Below are 20,798 nucleotides of genomic sequence, written 5' to 3'. Positions count from 1 at the left end.
ACAAAAGAATAATAACTCAAATGAAAACAAACAAACAAACAAACAAACAAACAAACTAAGATAGAAAACCGGAGGAGAGTTGTCTATTGGTGCCTGGGACCGGTGGCTGTGCTGGTCTAGAGCAGGGGCTGTCTGGTCCCATCAGTGTCAGTCTCACTCCTATAGAGAAGCAGTTACGAGGCACAGAGTGTCAGGGTTTGGTGTAATGGGCCTGCCTTCACTGAGGCTCACTGTCCATTCCCTGAAGCCCCACGATGTTGGTCATGGGGAGAGACATGGCGACACCCCATCTATCCTGCCCACACGAGGTGTCTCAAAACTCACTGTTTAGGCTATCCTCACGGAATAGCCTGGGGAGCTGGCTTGCCTTGCTGCACAGTCCCCTGTGCCACCCGAGCACTGAGCTGGGATTCAAAACCCTGTAGGATCCCGCTTTGCTCGGACCTGGTAGTGGAGTTGCGCCACTCTGCCCAGTGGACAGAGGGCCTCTGGCTCGTGCCTGCATGGTCTTTTTCCCTTGGGCAGGGCAATACCTCCCCTTTCCACCATACTCAAGGTGTTCTCTCCCAGGATAGCCCTGAGATTGCTACCAAGCCTAGGGGCGGCTCCCTCCCCACCAGGCATGGGAGGTGGTAGCTCTGGTCGAGAGAAAGTGTGGCCGCCTTGAAAATTCTGTTTTTTACCCTCTAAGGCTGTTTTCCAAAGTAGAAACTGGCTCTCTGGACCTCTCCTTGGTCTGTGGTCCGGACAGGCTTTCTCATATCCAAATGCACGTCCCACAGCCTCTCTCTGTCTCTGCCTTCCTTTCGTTTCTCCACCAAAGGCCTTCCCCCACTCCATGCCTGTGCTGCCCATTTTATTTCTCCCAATTCTCATACACACCCTTCTGTCCCGCCAAGCTGTCACTCTGCACCTGTGGAGATTTTTCTGTCCCTCTGCAGCCTGTATTCCTGGTATTCCAAGTGTTGTGACCTCAATACTGCTGTGTTTGAGGGACAAGGGGAATTCTGATCCCCTCCCCTGCCATCTTAACTCCCCCCTCCACCTTTTGCTTTGCTTTTCGCAATTTCAAAGTTGGCTGCCTAATCGACTAAGTCACCCAGGCCCCCCAAAGAATACTTGTTTTCGATGGGAAGATGTTCAAAGGCCAATAAAATGGCCCTTGTGTCCAGAAAAGAATGGAAAGTTAGAATGGGTTTTTGATGTTCTCATTTGGGGCTATAATAAGTTCCCGTAAGCTCTTAGCGATGACATCATAAAGGTATACATTTGACCCTTGAACAAGATGCGTTTGGAATGTGGGAGTCCACATACATACAGATTTTTTTCAATAAATACAGTACCATCCTGTAAACATATTTTCTCTTCCTTATGATTTTCTTTTTCATCTTGTTTTTTTTTTTTTAATTATTCATTTTGGGAGAGTGAGAGAGGACAGAGCACGTGAGTAGGGAAGTGGGGACAGAGAGAGAATTTTCATCAGGCTCCACACTGTCAGCGTTCAACTCAGGAAGTATAGATCATGACTTGAGCCAAAGTCAAGAGCCTGACCCTGAACCGACAGTGCCACCCAGCACCCCTTCCTTACGATTTTCTTAGTAACCTTTCCTTCAGTTTATAGTGTAAAAATACAGTATGTAATACATATAACAGGGAAAACATGCATTAATCGACTGTGTATATTGTTGGTAAGCTCAGCATTCCGTTATCCTAACCCTGACCTCCCACGCTCAGTTTACAGAGTCAATGGCCAAATTAGGCCGAAAAGGTAGATTAGACCTAGAGAGCATATACAAGCGATTCTGCTTTAACGTTCTGGTTTTCAATACATATATACTTTTTGATTTTTAAGTGTGATTGCTTTTAAAGTAGGAAATTCAGTAGGAATTTTTGTTTTTTTTTTTATTTGGTTTTGAGGTTTCAAAAGATATTTGTGGATTGTCGAGGGCATGGCCATCAGAGCCCGTAACCCTTGCTTTGTTCAAGGGCCAACGGTATAGTGATTGGGTACTTTTGAGATCTTCTCAGTGAGATTAGTGTAAATGTTTTGACCTTAATTAATTGGTCCTTGTATACTGAGTACGTACCAAGCAGTTAGCTGCTGAGTGTACAAGTGGAGGGTTTAGGTTGTTGTGGTCGGAGCAGAAAAGTAAGTCAACAGCAGTCTGTTAGAAGTCACAATAAAGGCTTCATCGATAGGAAATGGACAATGTTAGTTGAGAGAATATTGGGGGCGTTTGTAGTGAGGATGAGGATGAGAGTGGGAGTGGGAATTTTGGTAGTCAGAAAAGATCTGAGAGTGGCAAAAGGTGCCAAGTGAAAGATGAGAAGGCCCAGTCGTGTAGACCGTGGCGAGGGACATTCTGGACAGAGAGGACCACGGATCATCATTTTACTCCAACGCCTTAGAGAGACCAAGCTGTAGGAAGGCTCACTCCATCATCATAATCATTATTATTATTGTTGTGTGTAAAAAAGAAAATGTGCATAGTGAAATGAGTGCTTGGCACATTTTAGGTGACTGAGACATACATGTTCTTATACTTGCCGTTTGAATGCTTACTACACATTCTGAAGAGTTCCATACCTATATCTACATTGTTTCTGCTACTAGTTCATCACAATTTTAAGAAAAGTTTCTCTTCCAACCTTGCCGTTCGATCCAACCCTTCTTTCGTCAAGAAAAAGGTCAAGCCTGTGTTTACCTAAACGAAGCAGCAGCTTCGACAGTGTTTTGTTGATACACAACATGATATACTCCAAAGTTTCTGATCATGTGAGGTATGAATTGACACTGAAACAAATGTCTGCCATTTTATTAGAAGCAGTTTTCCTTTATAGCAAGTACGCTTTTAAAGATTCTGTTTCAAAACTTATTTCAAATGTCCTTTCATTTTGGTCAGGAATGCAAAGGAAGGGGTTTTGTTAGTTCCTTTTTGAAATCTGCATACAAGCCAGGCTTCTGCCTTTGAAAGTATTTATTCTGGCCTTCCATGATCCGTTTAGAGAGTCAATAGCCAAATGAAGATTCAAAGGGACGCTGAATCAAGAGAGCATATATGAGGTTTTGTATTTAAATGTTTTGGTGTTCAATACGGTTTTCTTATTTGTAAGTCTGATTGTTATTAAAGTCATAAATTCAGATATTTTCTTGGAAAAGGATTAGGAAGTCTTCACGCAACTCATTACTGATGCTACTTTTAACAGAGTATGTCTGAGAAGCCCAACAAATATGTCCCTCATGTCTCTGGAGCTGTGGATCAGAAAGGGCAAAGTATATTAAATGGACAAGTAGAAGGTAAGCACTGTATTTTATTCAAAGGTCATTTGACAGAATGTTGATTGAAAACAGGAATACTGATATATTCTAATATCTAAAGAAAACGGCCTGTTAAGTGCATAGGAAAGAGAAAGAGATGTGAAAAGGAGATAAGTTGCATATCGTATGTGGTGTCAGCAACAGATTAAATTGAGAGTGCCACCAAAGGAGCTAAATGACTAGTTCCCTTTCAAGACACTGGAAGGCCTAAGGAACCTCAGGAAAGAAGAGACGAGCCAAACAGGGAATGATGTGAATGGCGGAGACTACAGGGAGTAAATGAAGGAAAGTAAGCCGGTGTGTATTGTGTTTCTACTGGAAGGTGGTAAAATACACTAGTTCTTTAAAGGGAAGAGCAGACTATTTAAAATGCAGCAACACTATCAGGTGAGCTTCTCGTACCAGAATTTGCCAGAGTGGTATCCCCAAATGTTCCCACTCTTACTGTGATCCTCACTGTTGGCAAGACATTAAGGACTGACCTAGCTGATGATGCAGAGTTATGTCCTAACTACCATGGGTGAACATAAGCATTTGTAGTCAATGATAAATGTATATACGTTAATGCCTTATAAAATGGGGGTACTTCATACGGTAGTATCATTTAGGGCAAAATAAGAGAATTGGAAGGAGGGTCAGATAGGGAGACATCAAGATAACTCATCTGACATTTTGGATGCCGTATTTGTGGCTTTTGATTATTTTGGCAATAACTGCCTTTAATAGGTGAACTATATTTTTAATGTTCTAGGAACATAAGGGAAAGAAACAAAAGAACACTATAATCAGTAGTATGTTTTCATATTCTGTCTGACAGTTCTGATTGTTGTAGAATGATCCCTGTTACTTCTTTGATTCCTACCTGCCAGAAAAATGAACTAAGTCCTAGGTAGTTGGAGAAAATTAACTGATTTTTCATATTTCAGAGAACTTTTATATGGTAGAACATAGGGGCAATCACCAGGATTTGCTCTCTCCCTCTGTTTGTTTTTTTTTTTCAGAGTAAAATAAGATTGTTGCTTGTTTCACACTTTCTGACATCATGATTTCATCTATTCCTTTTAAACCTTTCTTCAAATGGATAAATAGGGATGTAGGAATTTTCAAGGCAAATACCAAGAAAAGAGATTCCAGGAAAGGTATTCTGTGACATAACCTTCTGACTGTAACCACGTGAAAGACATCAACCGAAATAATAAAATTGCATATAATGCAGTTGTGTTAGAGGCATCCCAATGACACCCAGATTTGATTATTCACTAGAAGAGCTCACAGGACTCAGCATATAGTTGTAGTCATGCGTGTGGCTTGGTATGGGGACAGGCTAGAAAGGCCAATGAGCACCGAGCAATGGTGTATGGGGTGAAGGCCAGAGGAAAGCAAGCGCAGGCTTCCAGGAATCCTTTCTCTATGGAGTTAGCAGGATGTGCTAAATTCCTCCAGCATGAAATTAGGACAGCACAAGTGAAATGTTGTCTGCCAGTACGAGGCTTATGGATACTCAGTGCCCGAGGTTTTCATCAAATGCTAATCACATAGGCATCTTCTCCTTAGCATGTCCCCAAATTCCAGGTTTCCACCAAGGAAATCAAGTGTACAGCCTTAAGGACATTGCTTGTACCAGCACTTAGGCACAGTGAACCACTCTTAACCAGCTAGGGAATGGTGGGAACCCTCCTGAAATCCAAGATCCCAGGGAACCACCAAGGGCCAGTCATTCAAGTAGGATGTTCTGAGGGTAGCCATCTTTGGCCTGCTGGATGAAATCTGTTCTGCATAGGAATTATAGCCCTGACGTCATTTTTGGTGGTGTCTTCAAATTTTGTTTTGCTAGCATGGAGCATGATGGCTACCATGGTACTGGTTTCAGTTTCATCATCCATATGAAGTAGGTATTTGTATAAAAATTACAAGGGCAATATGAGGTCATTATAATCTTTTTTTTATGTGATTAAGCTTTCATTATGATTCTTACGTATGATCAACATAATGATTTTTGATTTAAAATTAGAATGAAAATCTCGTAATTATATGGAAAACCCAGGTTTGATTCCTATGGTGCTGAACCCCTGTTTATAGGTATAAGATTTTGGATCATATTCATCAATTGTTTTGTTGCCTAAGTATACAAATAACCGTTGTATTTTTGTGTTTTGTGTATGCATTTTCATACACTTCCAAATGGGAGACAGTACCCCTATTGTGTTACTTTGATCTCTATTTTAATGTTCAAGGTGACTGTATCATGAGTTGGTATATGCTAAGAGTAGCTTCAATGGAAACCATATTTTGTTGTTTTTGTTGTTTCATACATTTAATAAGCCTGATGTTTTACATCAGTTTTAAGTTCACAGCAAAATATAATAGGAAGTACAGAGAGTCTGCATATACCATACCATGCTCCCGGACACGCCTAGCCTCCCCTGTTGTTAACATCCTGCACGACAGTGGTCCATTTTTAGTAGGAATTTTTTATTTCAGTTCCTTGGTTTAGTTTTGAGTGAGAGAGCATGCATGCGTGTGAGCAGCCAAGGGGCAGAGGGAGAGGGGGGAAAGAATCCTGTGCTGTCAGCCCAGAGCCTGATGCAGGACTTGATCCCATGAACTGTGAGATCATGACCTGAGCTCAGATCCAGAGTTGGACGCTGAACCGACTGAGCCACCCAGGCACCCTGACAACAGTGGTGCATTTTCTATGGACACGAACTCTTCATTTGGAGGCCAAGTCTCTAATTTGCATTAGTGTTCAGCCTTGGTGTCATACGTTCTATGAGTCTTAACAAATGTGTAATGATGTGAATCCACCTTTGTGGTATCGTGTGAAAGAGTTCCACTGCCTTAAAAGTCCTCTGTGCCGTGCCCGTTTCTCCCTACATTCACCCCAACCCTTAGCTCCATAGCCTTGCTCTTTCCAGGTGTCATATAGTTAGAATCATAGAGTGGATGTCTTTGAATGTTTAGAAAGTGAAAATATCCTGGTAATTGAATGTAGGCATTCAAGATATTCTTTGCCCTTTGTTTTGTTTAGTTGCTCATCAGTAGAGGATCTGATGACCTCTGCCTTCCATGACAAAAAGTATGATTTCTCTAGCTGTGTGTCACCTAATGGGGAGGGTTGAGAAAAATGACCTCATGAACCACTACAGAGCACTCACATTGGGATCATCCTCCTCTGTGATGTGCGGCGGGTCTAGATAGACTCTCTAGCAATGGAAGGAGACAGCCTCAAGAGGTTAGAACTATATCAAAGTGGAATGCCAAATCTTTCCTTCTTACCTTACCATTGGAAATAAGGCCAGGGAGAGTCTGTTTGCTATTGTTTGGCCACGCTGCCAAGTACAATAGCTATAGAGCACACGTTGTGAGGGGGTGTTTCCTCCTAAAACTGAAGAGTGTCTGCTGAAGAGCTGGGGAAGTTCTGCCGTGTTACAGCAAAATAAAGATATTCTCTTTCAATTCCTCTAGTAGTGGAAGTCCAGAAAAATCATGCTAGCTTCAGTCTGACATTGTCAGCTCATGATAATCATTCTCCGAACGATACCCGTTTCCTCCAGTGTCACAGTGTCGGTCAGCGATGGCCATTGTAAACATCAGTTCCCCTGTAGGTGTCAAATTCTGATAAAACCCATTCTTGGTTTTGGTCAATATAGAGGAGAAAGTAAGATTTCTTAGTGCTTTAAGCCTACGAATGGTATAATTACCATTCAGTGTAGTGTGGTTTCCAGGTGTGGTCCGAAAGCAATACTTTTTGACAAATCATAAGCCGTACACTTGTAATTTTCCTCTATTTATCGATTGTCGATTTAACATGTATTTTGCTTTCTTCTTTAGGAGCAGATAAGAATGCTGAGGAAGATTCTAGAGCCAGGTAGGATTTTTATGGATTTGTAAAAATGACATTTGCTGGGGCACCCGGGTGGCTCAGTCGGTTAAGGGTGTGACTCTTGATTTCAACTGAGGTTTGTGAGTTCAAGCCCCACGTCGGGTTTTGCGCTGACAGCCTCCTTGGGATATCTTTCCCGATTTCTGTGGGCACTCACTCTCAAAGTATAAAGGAATGAAATGAAATGAAACGGATAATGAAAGGAAAGGAAAGGGAATGAATGAACTGAAAATTATGTGTCTCCTAAGGGAACGCAGAGAACAAAAGCAGTTGTTGCGTGTTCTACACTGGACCAGACACTATATCCTATGGGTAACATCTGTTCCGTTATATAGTCATTGTATAGCTTTGCCAAGTAGCTGTGCTATTGTAGCCTACATTTTATTCCTTTGTCAACTGTGGTTCAGGGAGGTTGATGACTCGACCATGATTCCATAGTTCACGGGTTGCTGAGGGGCTTTGCCCATCAGCCCGTGAAGCTTCCACATCCATTCCCTGGTTCCTCAGCAGCACTGAGATGAAGATACAGATCCTAGGGCAGATCAACTCAGAATGTCAAAGGTAATGATGTCGGAACACTAATTTAGGGTTTGCTTAAGAACCCAGGTTAGTCCAAGCATTTGGCCTCATATATTTGACCACCAGTGCCAACAAAAGTCATTAGTGCAGTGGTAACTAGTCCCTTGTTTTTACCATCCGAGATTTTAGGGTGGATGTCAGCTATGGCCATGGTGTCAAGGCTTTTACATAAAAAGCAAGATGTCGTCAGGCAACTCCTTAGATGTAGTGATATCCCCTCTTCTTGAGACAAATGAGTTTTCTGTAAGGGAAGGATATCTAGTTGTAGACCATGTTACATTAATTAAACTCACTCTCTATTTCGAGGATATTGCTATATGATTCTCTGTTGCCTAAGTTCCCAGGCTGGTTTCCCTTTGGGCTAGTATCCTTGTCTAGTTCTAAGAAGCTTTTTGGTTTTTTTGGAGTTGTTTTTTTTTTTCCAATGACTTTTTGTACTGTATTTTTGCCTTTTGACTTTCTTCTCTTTTTTCCTTGGTATTTCTTCTTCTTTTTTTTTTTCCAATAATTTCCCCACTTCTTCCAGCTAAGGACTCTCCATTTTTCCAGAGGCCAAATCAAAAGCAATTAGAGTCTCCAGATGTAGGGATCCTCAGAGATTAATTCTTCAAAACACCCTCTGGTGTGTCAACCTATGTTTAACCTCCTTGCCCAATGGTTGTTTCCCTGGAGAATTTGAAACTCAAAAGAGATTGAAGTGACCTATAGGGATATGATAAGTGACAGAAATGCGACTTAAATTCTGGTTTTCTTTCTTTCTTTCTTTCTTTCTTTCTTTCTTTCTTTCTTTCTTTCTTCTTTCTTTCTTTCCTTTCTTCCTTCTTTTATTGTCTTGATCTTGCAGGCAACTGTTTTAATAATAGAAGCCTGGGGAGTGGGTCTAATGAATACAATGAAGGAGGGTAAGAATTGAATTAGCAGAGGAGACCAGGTTTCAAGGAGAACAACACTGAGTTGGTTAGGAATACGAGTTTGAGAAAAGATGTCAGAATATGGGGGGTTATGCCAAGTGAGATAAAGGTGAATGACAGGAATGAAGGACCCAGGATTAGGGGAGTTGTTTAGAAAGACATATTCAAATAGAGAGTTCAAGAGGGTCGTGACCAGGTTTCTGCTTTTGTGTGTGTTGGTTTCATTGAAGGTGCGAGCATACCTCAGATTTTCTGATGAGAGAGATTAAAAATCATTTGAGCTTCTGGGCAGAGTCTGTTTACAGCAGATAGAAATATGATATCCCCTACTTCCACCCCAACTGAGGGAGGATAGCTTAGATCCTCTCAAGGAATTGGGGGTGGGGGTGGAGATTCCGAACATCAGAGATGTATGGCCCAAGGCAAGCTGTCTCCTCACTCCACCTCTTTTCCTCAATCTGTGATGCCCTTCCCATGTACTTGTAGGGCTGGGCAGGGGTAGGTCTGACTTGTCAAATCAGTAAGGGAGCTTCATCTGGATCGGTGATAACATGCCTATGTTGAGGTGACTGTGTGGATGAGTGAGACTCCCAATTCGCTTGTTCTCCAGGAGCAGGACATGGTTCCTACCCTCGGTCATTGGAGCCCATCCTTGTTGTAGGAGTGTATGGCTTCATAGGCTAAAGATTGAAAGGTTGGGGAATGCCACAGAACCGTGCCAAAGAGTGATGTAGGAGTGGGATCTCATAGGGAAGAAAATATTCAGGCAGCGTATAGAGAAATAGAGGCACAACTACCGGGACCATTTTGATCACAATCTCCCTCCTTGGGTAGCTGAATGCCCCTGAAGGCTTGGAGTGTCTTGCTAGTTATTATGGACCTAAATAAGGCAAGACCAGTGTGGGAACAAAGTTGGCCTTGGGAACTTTGAGTCTGTCAATCTCTAGTTAGTACTACCACTCATAACGTAGAAACCTAAACTTTGATACGTTTACTTAAACGGAGGTCTACGTGACACACAATGTAATATGTGATGCAACAACTCTGGATGTTTCACCGTGATCGCCATAAGCGTAGCTCCCATCTGTCAATGTATGAGGCTATTAGGATACCACTGACTAGATTCCCTACGCTGTACCTTTGAGCCTTGTGATTTATTCATTCTATAACTGGAACCCTGAACTTCCCTCTCCCCTTCCCCCATTTTGTCCATCCCCCCACCTCCCCTCCCTTCTGGCAAGAGTCAAATCTCTGCATTTATGGTTCTGTTTCTGCTTTTGCTCTGTTTGTTCATTTATTCCCCTTTTTACATTCTGCACAGAAGTGAAATCATATAGGATTTGTGTTTCTCTGTCTGACTTATTTCACTTACCCTCATGCCATCTAGGTACATCCATGATGTTGCAGATGGCAGGATCTCATTCTCATTTAGAGCTGTATAATATTTCATTGTGTGTGTGTGTGTGTGTGTGTGTGTGGTCTCTTCATGTATTGGTGGACACTTGGGTTGCTTCCATATCTTGTCTATTGTAAATAATGCTATAATAAAGATAGGGGTGCGTATATCTTTTCAAATTAGTATTTCCATTTCCCTTGGGTAAATAAATACCCAGTAGTGGAATCACTGGATCCTATGGTATTTGTGTTTTTAATTTGTTGAGGCCCCTCCATACTGGCTTTCACTGCGGCGATACCAATTTACATCCCATGACCGGTGCACAAGGGTTGTTTTTTCTCCACACCCTGAGCTACCCTTGTTGTTTCCTGTGTGTGGAGACTGAGCCATTCTGACAGATGTGAGGTGAGACGTCATTGTGGTAAGGTTTACACATTTAATTTTCAACCATTTCAGAGCATTCCCTGCCTGTCATATTTGGTTATGGAAACTGAGACTGGGTCTTTCCTGGAGATTTCACAGGTTAGGAGAGGTCGAGGCCAAATAGAGAACAGAAAGCTTTTTTTAAAACAGGGTCCAAATTGTGAAAGACCTGTACTCTGGAAACCGTAAAACACTGATGAAGGAAATTGAAGGTGACGGAAAGAAAGAGAAAGACATCCGATGCTCACAGATGGGAAGAATACATATTTTTAAAGTGTCTACACTACCCAAAGCCATCGACAGATGTCATGCAATCCCTGTCAACATACCAACAGCATTTGTCACAGAGCTACACAAACAATCCTAAACGTTGTATAGAACCACAAAAGACGTTGAATGGCCAAAGCAACATTGAAAACGAAGAAACCTGGAGGTATCGCAATCTCAGCTTTCAAGTTCTATTCCAAAGCTGTAGTATTCCAAACAGTATGGTGGGTACTGGCGTACAAAATAGCCTCATCGCTCAGTGGAATAGGACCGCAAACCCAGACATAAATCCACCACTGTATGGTCAGTTCATCTTCCACAAACAGGAAAGACTATCCAGTGGGGAAAAGGCAGTCTCTTCACCAAATGGTGTGGGGACAACTGGACAAGCCACATGCCAAAGAATGAACCTGGACCAATTTCTCTACCATATCCACAAATAAACTCAAAATGAATTAAAGACCTAAGTGTGAGACTTGAAACCATAAAAAAAAAAAAAAATCCTTGACGAGAACACAGGCCGTCATTTCTCAAACTTTGGCTGTAGCCACATTTTACTAGTTATGTCTCTTGAGCCAAGGGAAATAAAGCAAGAATAAAGTTTGGGGACTATATCAACCTACGAAGCTTTTGCACAGTGAAGGAAACAGTCAAACCTGAAAGGCAACCTCTGGAATGGGAGAACAAATTTGGAAATATTTGGCAAATCCAGTAAAGGGTTAGTATCCACAATGTCTAAAAACTTGACACATGTCAACATCACCCCCCTCCAAAAAAGCCCAGTTTACCAATGAGCAGTACACATAACCAGACCCTTTTCCAACGACAACATACAGATGGTCAACAGACACATGAAAAGATGCTCCCCCAAACTACAACGAGATACCACGTCACACCTGTCAGAATGGCTACACTCCAAGACACAAGAAGCTAGTGTTCGCGAGGATGTGGAGACAAAGGAAACCTCTTGCACCGTTGGTGGAAATGCAAATGGGTGCGGCCCCTGTGGAAAACAGTATGCAGGTTCCTCAAAAAATTAAAAACAGAACTCTCCTATGATCCAGTAATTGCACTACTGGATACTACCCAAGAGAATACAAAAACATGAATTCCACGGGACACACGCACTCCTGTGTTTATTGCGGCATTATTTCCAACAGCCAGCGCAAGCGTCCATTGACAGCTGAGTGAACGAAGAAGAAGCCCTACATGAATGTATGTGTGTGTGTATATGTATATCCATACACACACACACACACACGCACACACACATGCACACACACACACTGTAATATTACTCAATCATAAAACAATGAAATCTTGCCATTTGCAATCACCTGGATGGAGCCTGAGGGTAGTATGGTAAGCAAAGTCAGGGAAAGACAAATACCATATGATTTTACTCATGTAGCACTTAAGAAACAACAAACGAGCAAAGGGAGGAAACAAAAGGGGAGACAAACCAAGAAATAGGCTCTTAACTGCAGAGAAGAAACGGATGGTTGTGGAGAGCAGGTGAGTGGTGGGAAAGGTGAAAGAGATGATGGGGATGAAGGAGTGCCCTTGTCATGATGAGCACGGGGTGAGTATGGAGTTGGTGAATCACTATATTGTACAACTTAAACTACTATAACTCTGGATGTTTCTATTACTGGAATTAAAATAAAACTTAATGACAAAACCAGAGGCCAACTTTTCATTATACCAAGAAACTTCGTGGAATAAACAGATAGGTGACCTTTCCCTTAACTTTTTTAAATTTTGTTTTTAAATGAATGAACATGTTTTTGTTGTATTTTTTTGCTCTAAAGGCTTTCTGACAAACCTGGTCCTGACGATTCATGGTCTACCTCATCTAGCGAAGACTTAGATTTTGGTACCAAGGTAAAGTACCCTCCCGTGAAACTCACTTTCCTGCTCTGAATTGAGTTTTCTCCCTTATTCACTCTGAAAATTTAAGAGGAGCCTGTGTATCATCATTTTATGTGTGTCATGGAAAGTTAGCAAGGACAAACCACTCTACAGATACATGACGCGTTGAATGTTTTGTTTTGTTTTGTTTTGTTGTACTTTGGTAAATCCTACAGGTGGAGGCTGATAAATGAATGGGCTGGAAAATATATAATGACCGTCAAATTATATTGGGAAAAGCTTTCCCACAATGGAGGCAATATGACGTTTGCTTAAGGATAAGGATTCTTACTGTGATCATAACATGACTGATAATACTCATGCCTAAATGAAACCTGATTGGGTCCAAGTATCTATTGTAGGTTGCCCCCCGCCCCGGGCACGTTTTATTTTGGTGAGATACAGCATTTTCCTTTGGCTCTATCCTTTGTTCTCCATTTAGAATAAAATCATATTAGAAAATGTAGAAATTTAGATGTTTACATTATTTCTCAACATTTACCTTACAAAGGTGTTCTCCTGTAGTTTTGAAATAACTCCATGAGGGGTAAGTTAAAATTGTGCATCTCCCCGAAGAATACGTATTTTGCTGAAAAGAGTAGCTCTATGGGCAGAGGCTCTTCATAGCCAAGGTGTCAAATTTCTAATTTCAGAAATCTTGCCCATTCTAGCTTTGAACACTATCTCCTCCTAGTCCTTGTGTCAGATTCTAAAATTTAAAGTTTCAGACATCTGATATTTGTTTCAGTATTCATTTCAAAGCCCCTAAATCATGATAAGCTCCTGGAGGTTAGGGAACGCACTGGTTTGACTCCTGGAGCTCCTAAAATAAAGTCTTGCTTGGAAGAAGCAATGTCATGGTTTTTGAATGTGAACAAATGAGTAGGGAAATGGAATTCCGTAGAATGGAGTTTGAAAAGTAACCAAATACGCATGATATATCACAATTAAATATGTGAAGTTAAAAAGTCAGGCTTCAGTTTATATTCCGTTTTAGTGTTTAACATGTATACACGCAAATGAATTCTATTGAGGAAATCAGGAGTTACATAAGAAAGAAGGTTACAGTCTATTTTTAGTATCCTCCCATTGTGAGCTTAGAATTGCAGAGAAAAAGTCCTCAGCCTTTGTTTGTTTAACCCCATCTGTGTCCCATTACCTACATCCTTTGAAGGTTCCCATTTCTTCCTAGAATTCTCATTCCCAATTCTTTCTCCATAGTGAATGTTGACGTGTTAGGAACCTCTCTTTTTCTGTTCTTTTGTTAGTCTAGTAATAATTTCTAGCTTTTCGGAAGCGAAAGATGCCAGGAATTGAACAATGTATTTATAGTGAAAAAAATTAAATTCTTTATTACAGTATTTATAACCAGATAACTGTAGAGTGATAAGAGTCAGTATTATTAGGGATATACTGTGAGTCAAAGCCTCTCTTTTACATAAATATTATATAGACAGATACATAGGTAGATGGATATGGATATAGATAGATAGATATAGATAGATAGTTATAGGTAGAGATATATATAATATACACATATATACACATATATATTTACACATATATAAATACACACTTATATGTATACATATTTATGTTCACCTAAACGTACACACACACACACACACACACACATATATATATATATATATATATATATATATATATATACATATCACACATATATAAAGACATATATTTTTAAAAGGTTTAAAAGGGACTATTTTTCATAGTATATTCCCAATCCTACTTATGTACCTGTTGAAAAATGTATGTTGTTTCCACTTGCCTTCTTTGGCTCACATTTTTCCTTTTCTTTTTTGTCTTAAGCTCATGCTTGATTGATTGGTCATTTGTTTTTGTTTTTGTTTTTGTTTCCTTTTTCCCTCTTCTCACCCCGTGCTTTTTACGGTATTTTCAAAATTTTTTCAAAGTTTATTTATTTTTGAGACAGAGAGAGACACAGAGTGCAAGCGGGGTAGGGGCAGAGACAGAGAGAGACACAGAATCCAAAGCAGGCTGCAGGCTCCGAGCTGTCAACACAGAGCTCAAAGTGGGGCTGATAACCACAAACCGTGAGATCATGACTCATGAGCTGAAGGTGGATGCTGAACTCACTGTGCCACATATGTGTTCCCCGCACCAGGCTCGTTTTTAATGGTTTACCCCTACCCTAATTTGTCCTTGCAGAAACGATTTCTTTAGTGTCTGTTCTTTTAGTACATCACTTTCTGTCAACTCCATTGTCAACATATTGGTTATGGAATTCTACTGTCTGTGTGTGGTTTCCATCCAGGACTCGTTGCCCCACAAGGTTTATTATTCTTGTTTTTCTCTTTCTTGGAAGGGGCTGAGCTAAATGTTTTTGAAATGTTTGCATTTCTCTTGGAAAGGGAGGGAGAGAGAGAAAGAATGAGCAAGTGCTCGTTGTTGTGATCTGACAATATGCAAGGTATGATCTCAGTCCTTTTATATTTGTGGAGGGCTGTTTTGTGACCCAGGATGTCACTTGGAGACATTGGAGAATGTTCTATATGCACTTAAGAAGAATGTGCGTTCTACTGCTGTTGGGTGAAAAGATCTTAATATATCGGTGTTGATACCCATGTATATAAATGTATATATATGAGGCCAATATAGATCTATGTATATCTGAATACATCTGGTCCAGTGACACATTGGATCAGTGTTTCCTTACTGATTTTCTGCCTTGACGATCCACCTTTTGCCATGAGTGGAGTCTTAAAGTCGTCTACAATCATGGTATTTGTATGTATACATTTAATCATGTTTGTGAGTAATCGATTCATACGTGTGGGCGTTTCACTTTGGGGCCATAAACATTTGCAGTTGTTAGCTCCTCTTGATGGATAGACCCCTTAATTACGACCCAATGCCCTTCTGAATCTGTTACTACAGTCTCTGGTTTAAAATCTAGTCTGTCTGGTGGAAGTGTGGCGACTCCAGCTTTCTTTTGACTTCTAGTAGCATGATAGGTGGTTCCGCATACCTTCACTTTGAACCTGGAGGTGTCCTGGGGTCTAAAATCAGTTTCTTGTTGACAACATATAGATGGATCTTGTTGTTTGGTTTTGTTTTGTGTTTTACCCATTCTGATTCCCTTTGTCTTTTGACTGGGGCATTGAGTCCATTCACATTCAGAGTGATTAGTTAAAGATATGGATTTAGTGTCATTGTGTTATCTGAAGGTTTCATGCTTTTGGTGAGGCCTCTGGTCCTTTGTAGTCTCTGCTGCTTTCCACTCACAGAGTCGCCCGTTAGGATCTCCCGCAGGGCTGGTTTAGTGGTCATGAACTCCATGAGGTGTTGTTTGTCTGGGAAAGCCTTTCTCTCTCTTTCTATTCTAAATGTCAGCCTTGCCTGGGAAGGGATTCTTCGCCGCAGATGTTCCCATTCAGCACATTGACCGTTTCCTACCCCTCCCTTCTGCCCTGCCAAGTTTCTTTGGACAGGCCTGCTGCTAGCCTTACGTGTCTTCCCTTGTCGATTAAGACCCGTTTGTCCCTAGCTGCTTTCAGAATCCTCTCCTTATCTTTGTAGTTTTCCAGTTTCGCTATGGCATGTCGTGGTGTTGACCTGGGTTTGTTGATTTGGAAAGGAATTCTCTGTGCCGCCAGGACTTGGATGCCCGTTTCCTTCCCCAGATGAGGGAAGCTCTCAGCTATAAGTTGTTCCAAAAAAACCTTCTGCCCCTTTCTCTCACTCTTCTTCTTCTGGGACTCCTAGGATGTGGCTAATATTTCATCTCACTGAATCACGTAGGTCTCTAGTACCTGCCTCGTGATCTAGTCATTTCCTTCCTTTCCTTTCCCTGCTTCATCTTTGTCCACAATTGTATCTTCTGTTTCACCGATTCTGTCTGCTGCTTCTCCCGTCCTTGCTGTCACTGCATCTAGTTTACTTTGTATCTCCTTTACACCATTTCATGTTCAGCGTTCATCGTGACGATTCCTTAGGTCCTTGATCTCTGAAGCAGGAGATTGTCTGCTGTCTTCTATGCGTGGTTTCAAGCGCAACTATGCGTCTTATGAGTGTCATTCCAAAAATGTGCTCACCTATATGGTTTCTGTCTCTTTTGCGCCCTTCTCTGGCTGTCCTTTCTTCCCGGAATTTTTTTTGAGGGGAATTCTCCGATTTCGTCGTTTTGGCTAGATTCCTGCCCTTTATGTGTGTTAATCGCTTGTTCTGTGTCCCACACCTGCGAGTACTACTGTAATAAAAAGAGCCCCTACACTGTCCAGGGCCTGGCAGTTGAACAAATTTTTTTTGAGTGTGTTGTGTGCACTCTTTGGGTGCGTCTTTGGCTGCTGTCCTCGCTACTTGGAGTGGCGGTTTGGGCCTTCCACCAGGTGTGCTTTGATTTGTTTGTTGAAGTAATCCTGGAAAAAAGGGGAAGAAGGTGGGGAAGAATCCTTAGCCCAAACAAAAAGAGAAATGACTGGAGTTGAAAAAAAGACCAGGAAGTGACTCAAAGGAGCTATAGGGCTTAATCCAGAAAGAGAGGGAGGAAAATGAAGAAGGAGATCTAGAAAAGTATAGAGAAAATGTACAATCAAACAAACAAAGAACCAGAACAGAGGAACAAAGGAAAAAAATATATAGATATATCTCTATATATCTATGTATAGATATATAGGTATATATTAAGATATATAGATAAATGTAGATATATAATTAGTTTTGACCCACGTGAACTCGAGACTACTAGGCTGTTTCCAAAGGGAGAAGGGGAAAGAGGAGAGTAGAAAGAGAAAAAAGGGAAAAGAGAAGAAAGGGAAAGCAAAGGAAAGAAAAGATGGGCGCTTGGGTGGCTCAGTAGGTGAAGCGTCTGACTCTTGAATTTGGCTCACGTCATGTTGTCACTGTGGGTGGGTTCGGAACCCCCAACAGGTTCTGCAGTGAGAGCATGGATCCTGCTCGGATTCTCTCTCTCTCCCTCTCTCTGCATCTCTTCTGCTTGATCACTCACTCTCTCTCTCTCAAAATAAAGAAATAAACATTAAAAAAGAAAAGGAAAGACAAAAGAATAATAACTCAAATGAAAACAAACAAACAAACAAACAAACAAACAAACAAACTAAGATAGAAAACCGGAGGAGAGTTGTCTATTGGTGCCTGGGACCGGTGGCTGTGCTGGTCTAGAGCAGGGGCTGTCTGGTCCCATCAGTGTCAGTCTCACTCCTATAGAGAAGCAGTTACGAGGCACAGAGTGTCAGGGTTTGGTGTAATGGGCCTGCCTTCACTGAGGCTCACTGTCCATTCCCTGAAGCCCCACGATGTTGGTCATGGGGAGAGACATGGCGACACCCCATCTATCCTGCCCACACGAGGTGTCTCAAAACTCACTGTTTAGGCTATCCTCACGGAATAGCCTGGGGAGCTGGCTTGCCTTGCTGCACAGTCCCCTGTGCCACCCGAGCACTGAGCTGGGATTCAAAACCCTGTAGGATCCCGCTTTGCTCGGACCTGGTAGTGGAGTTGCGCCACTCTGCCCAGTGGACAGAGGGCCTCTGGCTCGTGCCTGCATGGTCTTTTTCCCTTGGGCAGGGCAATACCTCCCCTTTCCACCATACTCAAGGTGTTCTCTCCCAGGGTAGCCCTGAGATTGCTACCAAGCCTAGGGGCGGCTCCCTCCCCACCAGGCATGGGAGGTGGTAGCTCTGGTCGAGAGAAAGTGTGGCCGCCTTGAAAATTCTGTTTTTTACCCTCTAAGGCTGTTTTCCAAAGTAGAAACTGGCTCTCTGGACCTCTCCTTGGTCTGTGGTCCGGACAGGCTTTCTCATATCCAAATGCACGTCCCACAGCCTCTCTCTGTCTCTGCCTTCCTTTCGTTTCTCCACCAAAGGCCTTCCCCCACTCCATGCCTGTGCTGCCCATTTTATTTCTCCCAATTCTCATACACACCCTTCTGTCCCGCCAAGCTGTCACTCTGCACCTGTGGAGATTTTTCTGTCCCTCTGCAGCCTGTATTCCTGGTATTCCAAGTGTTGTGACCTCAATACTGCTGTGTTTGAGGGACAAGGGGAATTCTGATCCCCTCCCCTGCCATCTTAACTCCCCCCTCCACCTTTTGCTTTGCTTTTCGCAATTTCAAAGTTGGCTGCCTAATCGACTAAGTCACCCAGGCCCCCCAAAGAATACTTGTTTTCGATGGGAAGATGTTCAAAGGCCAATAAAATGGCCCTTGTGTCCAGAAAAGAATGGAAAGTTAGAATGGGTTTTTGATGTTCTCATTTGGGGCTATAATAAGTTCCCGTAAGCTCTTAGCGATGACATCATAAAGGTATACATTTGACCCTTGAACAAGATGCGTTTGGAATGTGGGAGTCCACATACATACAGATTTTTTTCAATAAATACAGTACCATCCTGTAAACATATTTTCTCTTCCTTATGATTTTCTTTTTCATCTTGTTTTTTTTTTTTTAATTATTCATTTTGGGAGAGTGAGAGAGGACAGAGCACGTGAGTAGGGAAGTGGGGACAGAGAGAGAATTTTCATCAGGCTCCACACTGTCAGCGTTCAACTCAGGAAGTATAGATCATGACTTGAGCCAAAGTCAAGAGCCTGACCCTGAACCGACAGTGCCACCCAGCACCCCTTCCTTACGATTTTCTTAGTAACCTTTCCTTCAGTTTATAGTGTAAAAATACAGTATGTAATACATATAACAGGGAAAACATGCATTAATCGACTGTGTATATTGTTGGTAAGCTCAGCATTCCGTTATCCTAACCCTGACCTCCCACGCTCAGTTTACAGAGTCAATGGCCAAATTAGGCCGAAAAGGTAGATTAGACCTAGAGAGCATATACAAGCGATTCTGCTTTAACGTTCTGGTTTTCAATACATATATACTTTTTGATTTTTAAGTGTGATTGCTTTTAAAGTAGGAAATTCAGTAGGAATTTTTGTTTTTTTTTTTTATTTGGTTTTGAGGTTTCAAAAGATATTTGTGGATTGTCGAGGGCATGGCCATCAGAGCCCGTAACCCTTGCTTTGTTCAAGGGCCAACGGTATAGTGATTGGGTACTTTTGAGATCTTCTCAGTGAGATTAGTGTAAATGTTTTGACCTTAATTAATTGGTCCTTGTATACTGAGTACGTACCAAGCAGTTAGCTGCTGAGTGTACAAGTGGAGGGTTTAGGTTGTTGTGGTCGGAGCAGAAAAGTAAGTCAACAGCAGTCTGTTAGAAGTCACAATAAAGGCTTCATCGATAGGAAATGGACAATGTTAGTTGAGAGAATATTGGGGGCGTTTGTAGTGAGGATGAGGATGAGAGTGGGAGTGGGAATTTTGGTAGTCAGAAAAGATCTGAGAGTGGCAAAAGGTGCCAAGTGAAAGATGAGAAGGCCCAGTCGTGTAGACCGTGGCGAGGGACATTCTGGACAGAGAGGACCACGGATCATCATTTTACTCCAACGCCTTAGAGAGACCAAGCTGTAGGAAGGCTCACTCCATCATCATAATCATTATTATTATTGTTGTGTGTAAAAAAGAAAATGTGCATAGTGAAATGAGTGCTTGGCACATTTTAGGTGACTGAGACATACATGTTCTTATACTTGCCGTTTGAATGCTTACTACACATTCTGAAGAGTTCCATACCTATATCTACATTGTTTCTGCTACTAGTTCATCACAATTTTAAGAAAAGTTTCTCTTCCAACCTTGCCGTTCGATCCAACCCTTCTTTCGTCAAGAAAAAGGTCAAGCCTGTGTTTACCTAAACGAAGCAGCAGCTTCGACAGTGTTTTGTTGATACACAACATGATATACTCCAAAGTTTCTGATCATGTGAGGTATGAATTGACACTGAAACAAATGTCTGCCATTTTATTAGAAGCAGTTTTCCTTTATAGCAAGTACGCTTTTAAAGATTCTGTTTCAAAACTTATTTCAAATGTCCTTTCATTTTGGTCAGGAATGCAAAGGAAGGGGTTTTGTTAGTTCCTTTTTGAAATCTGCATACAAGCCAGGCTTCTGCCTTTGAAAGTATTTATTCTGGCCTTCCATGATCCGTTTAGAGAGTCAATAGCCAAATGAAGATTCAAAGGGACGCTGAATCAAGAGAGCATATATGAGG

General features: G+C 41.7%; 1 protein-coding gene across 1 annotated transcript in view; it reads left to right on the top strand.

Moving 5' to 3' along the window:
• Positions 1–20,798, top strand: part of LOC131495881 (uncharacterized) — a 199,036-nt gene that overhangs the window by 93,809 nt on the left and 84,429 nt on the right. Inside the window, exons 17-19 of the mRNA XM_058701054.1 lie at positions 3,208–3,298; positions 7,151–7,187; positions 12,590–12,662. Coding sequence (XP_058557037.1) covers positions 3,208–3,298; positions 7,151–7,187; positions 12,590–12,662 — 201 coding nt within the window. The remainder of the gene's footprint in view (positions 1–3,207; positions 3,299–7,150; positions 7,188–12,589; positions 12,663–20,798) is intronic.

The sequence above is a fragment of the Neofelis nebulosa genome, chromosome 15, assembly GCF_028018385.1.
Source record: "Neofelis nebulosa isolate mNeoNeb1 chromosome 15, mNeoNeb1.pri, whole genome shotgun sequence".
Lineage (NCBI taxonomy): Eukaryota > Metazoa > Chordata > Mammalia > Carnivora > Felidae > Neofelis > Neofelis nebulosa.
This window is presented reverse-complemented; position numbering and strand designations above follow the sequence as displayed.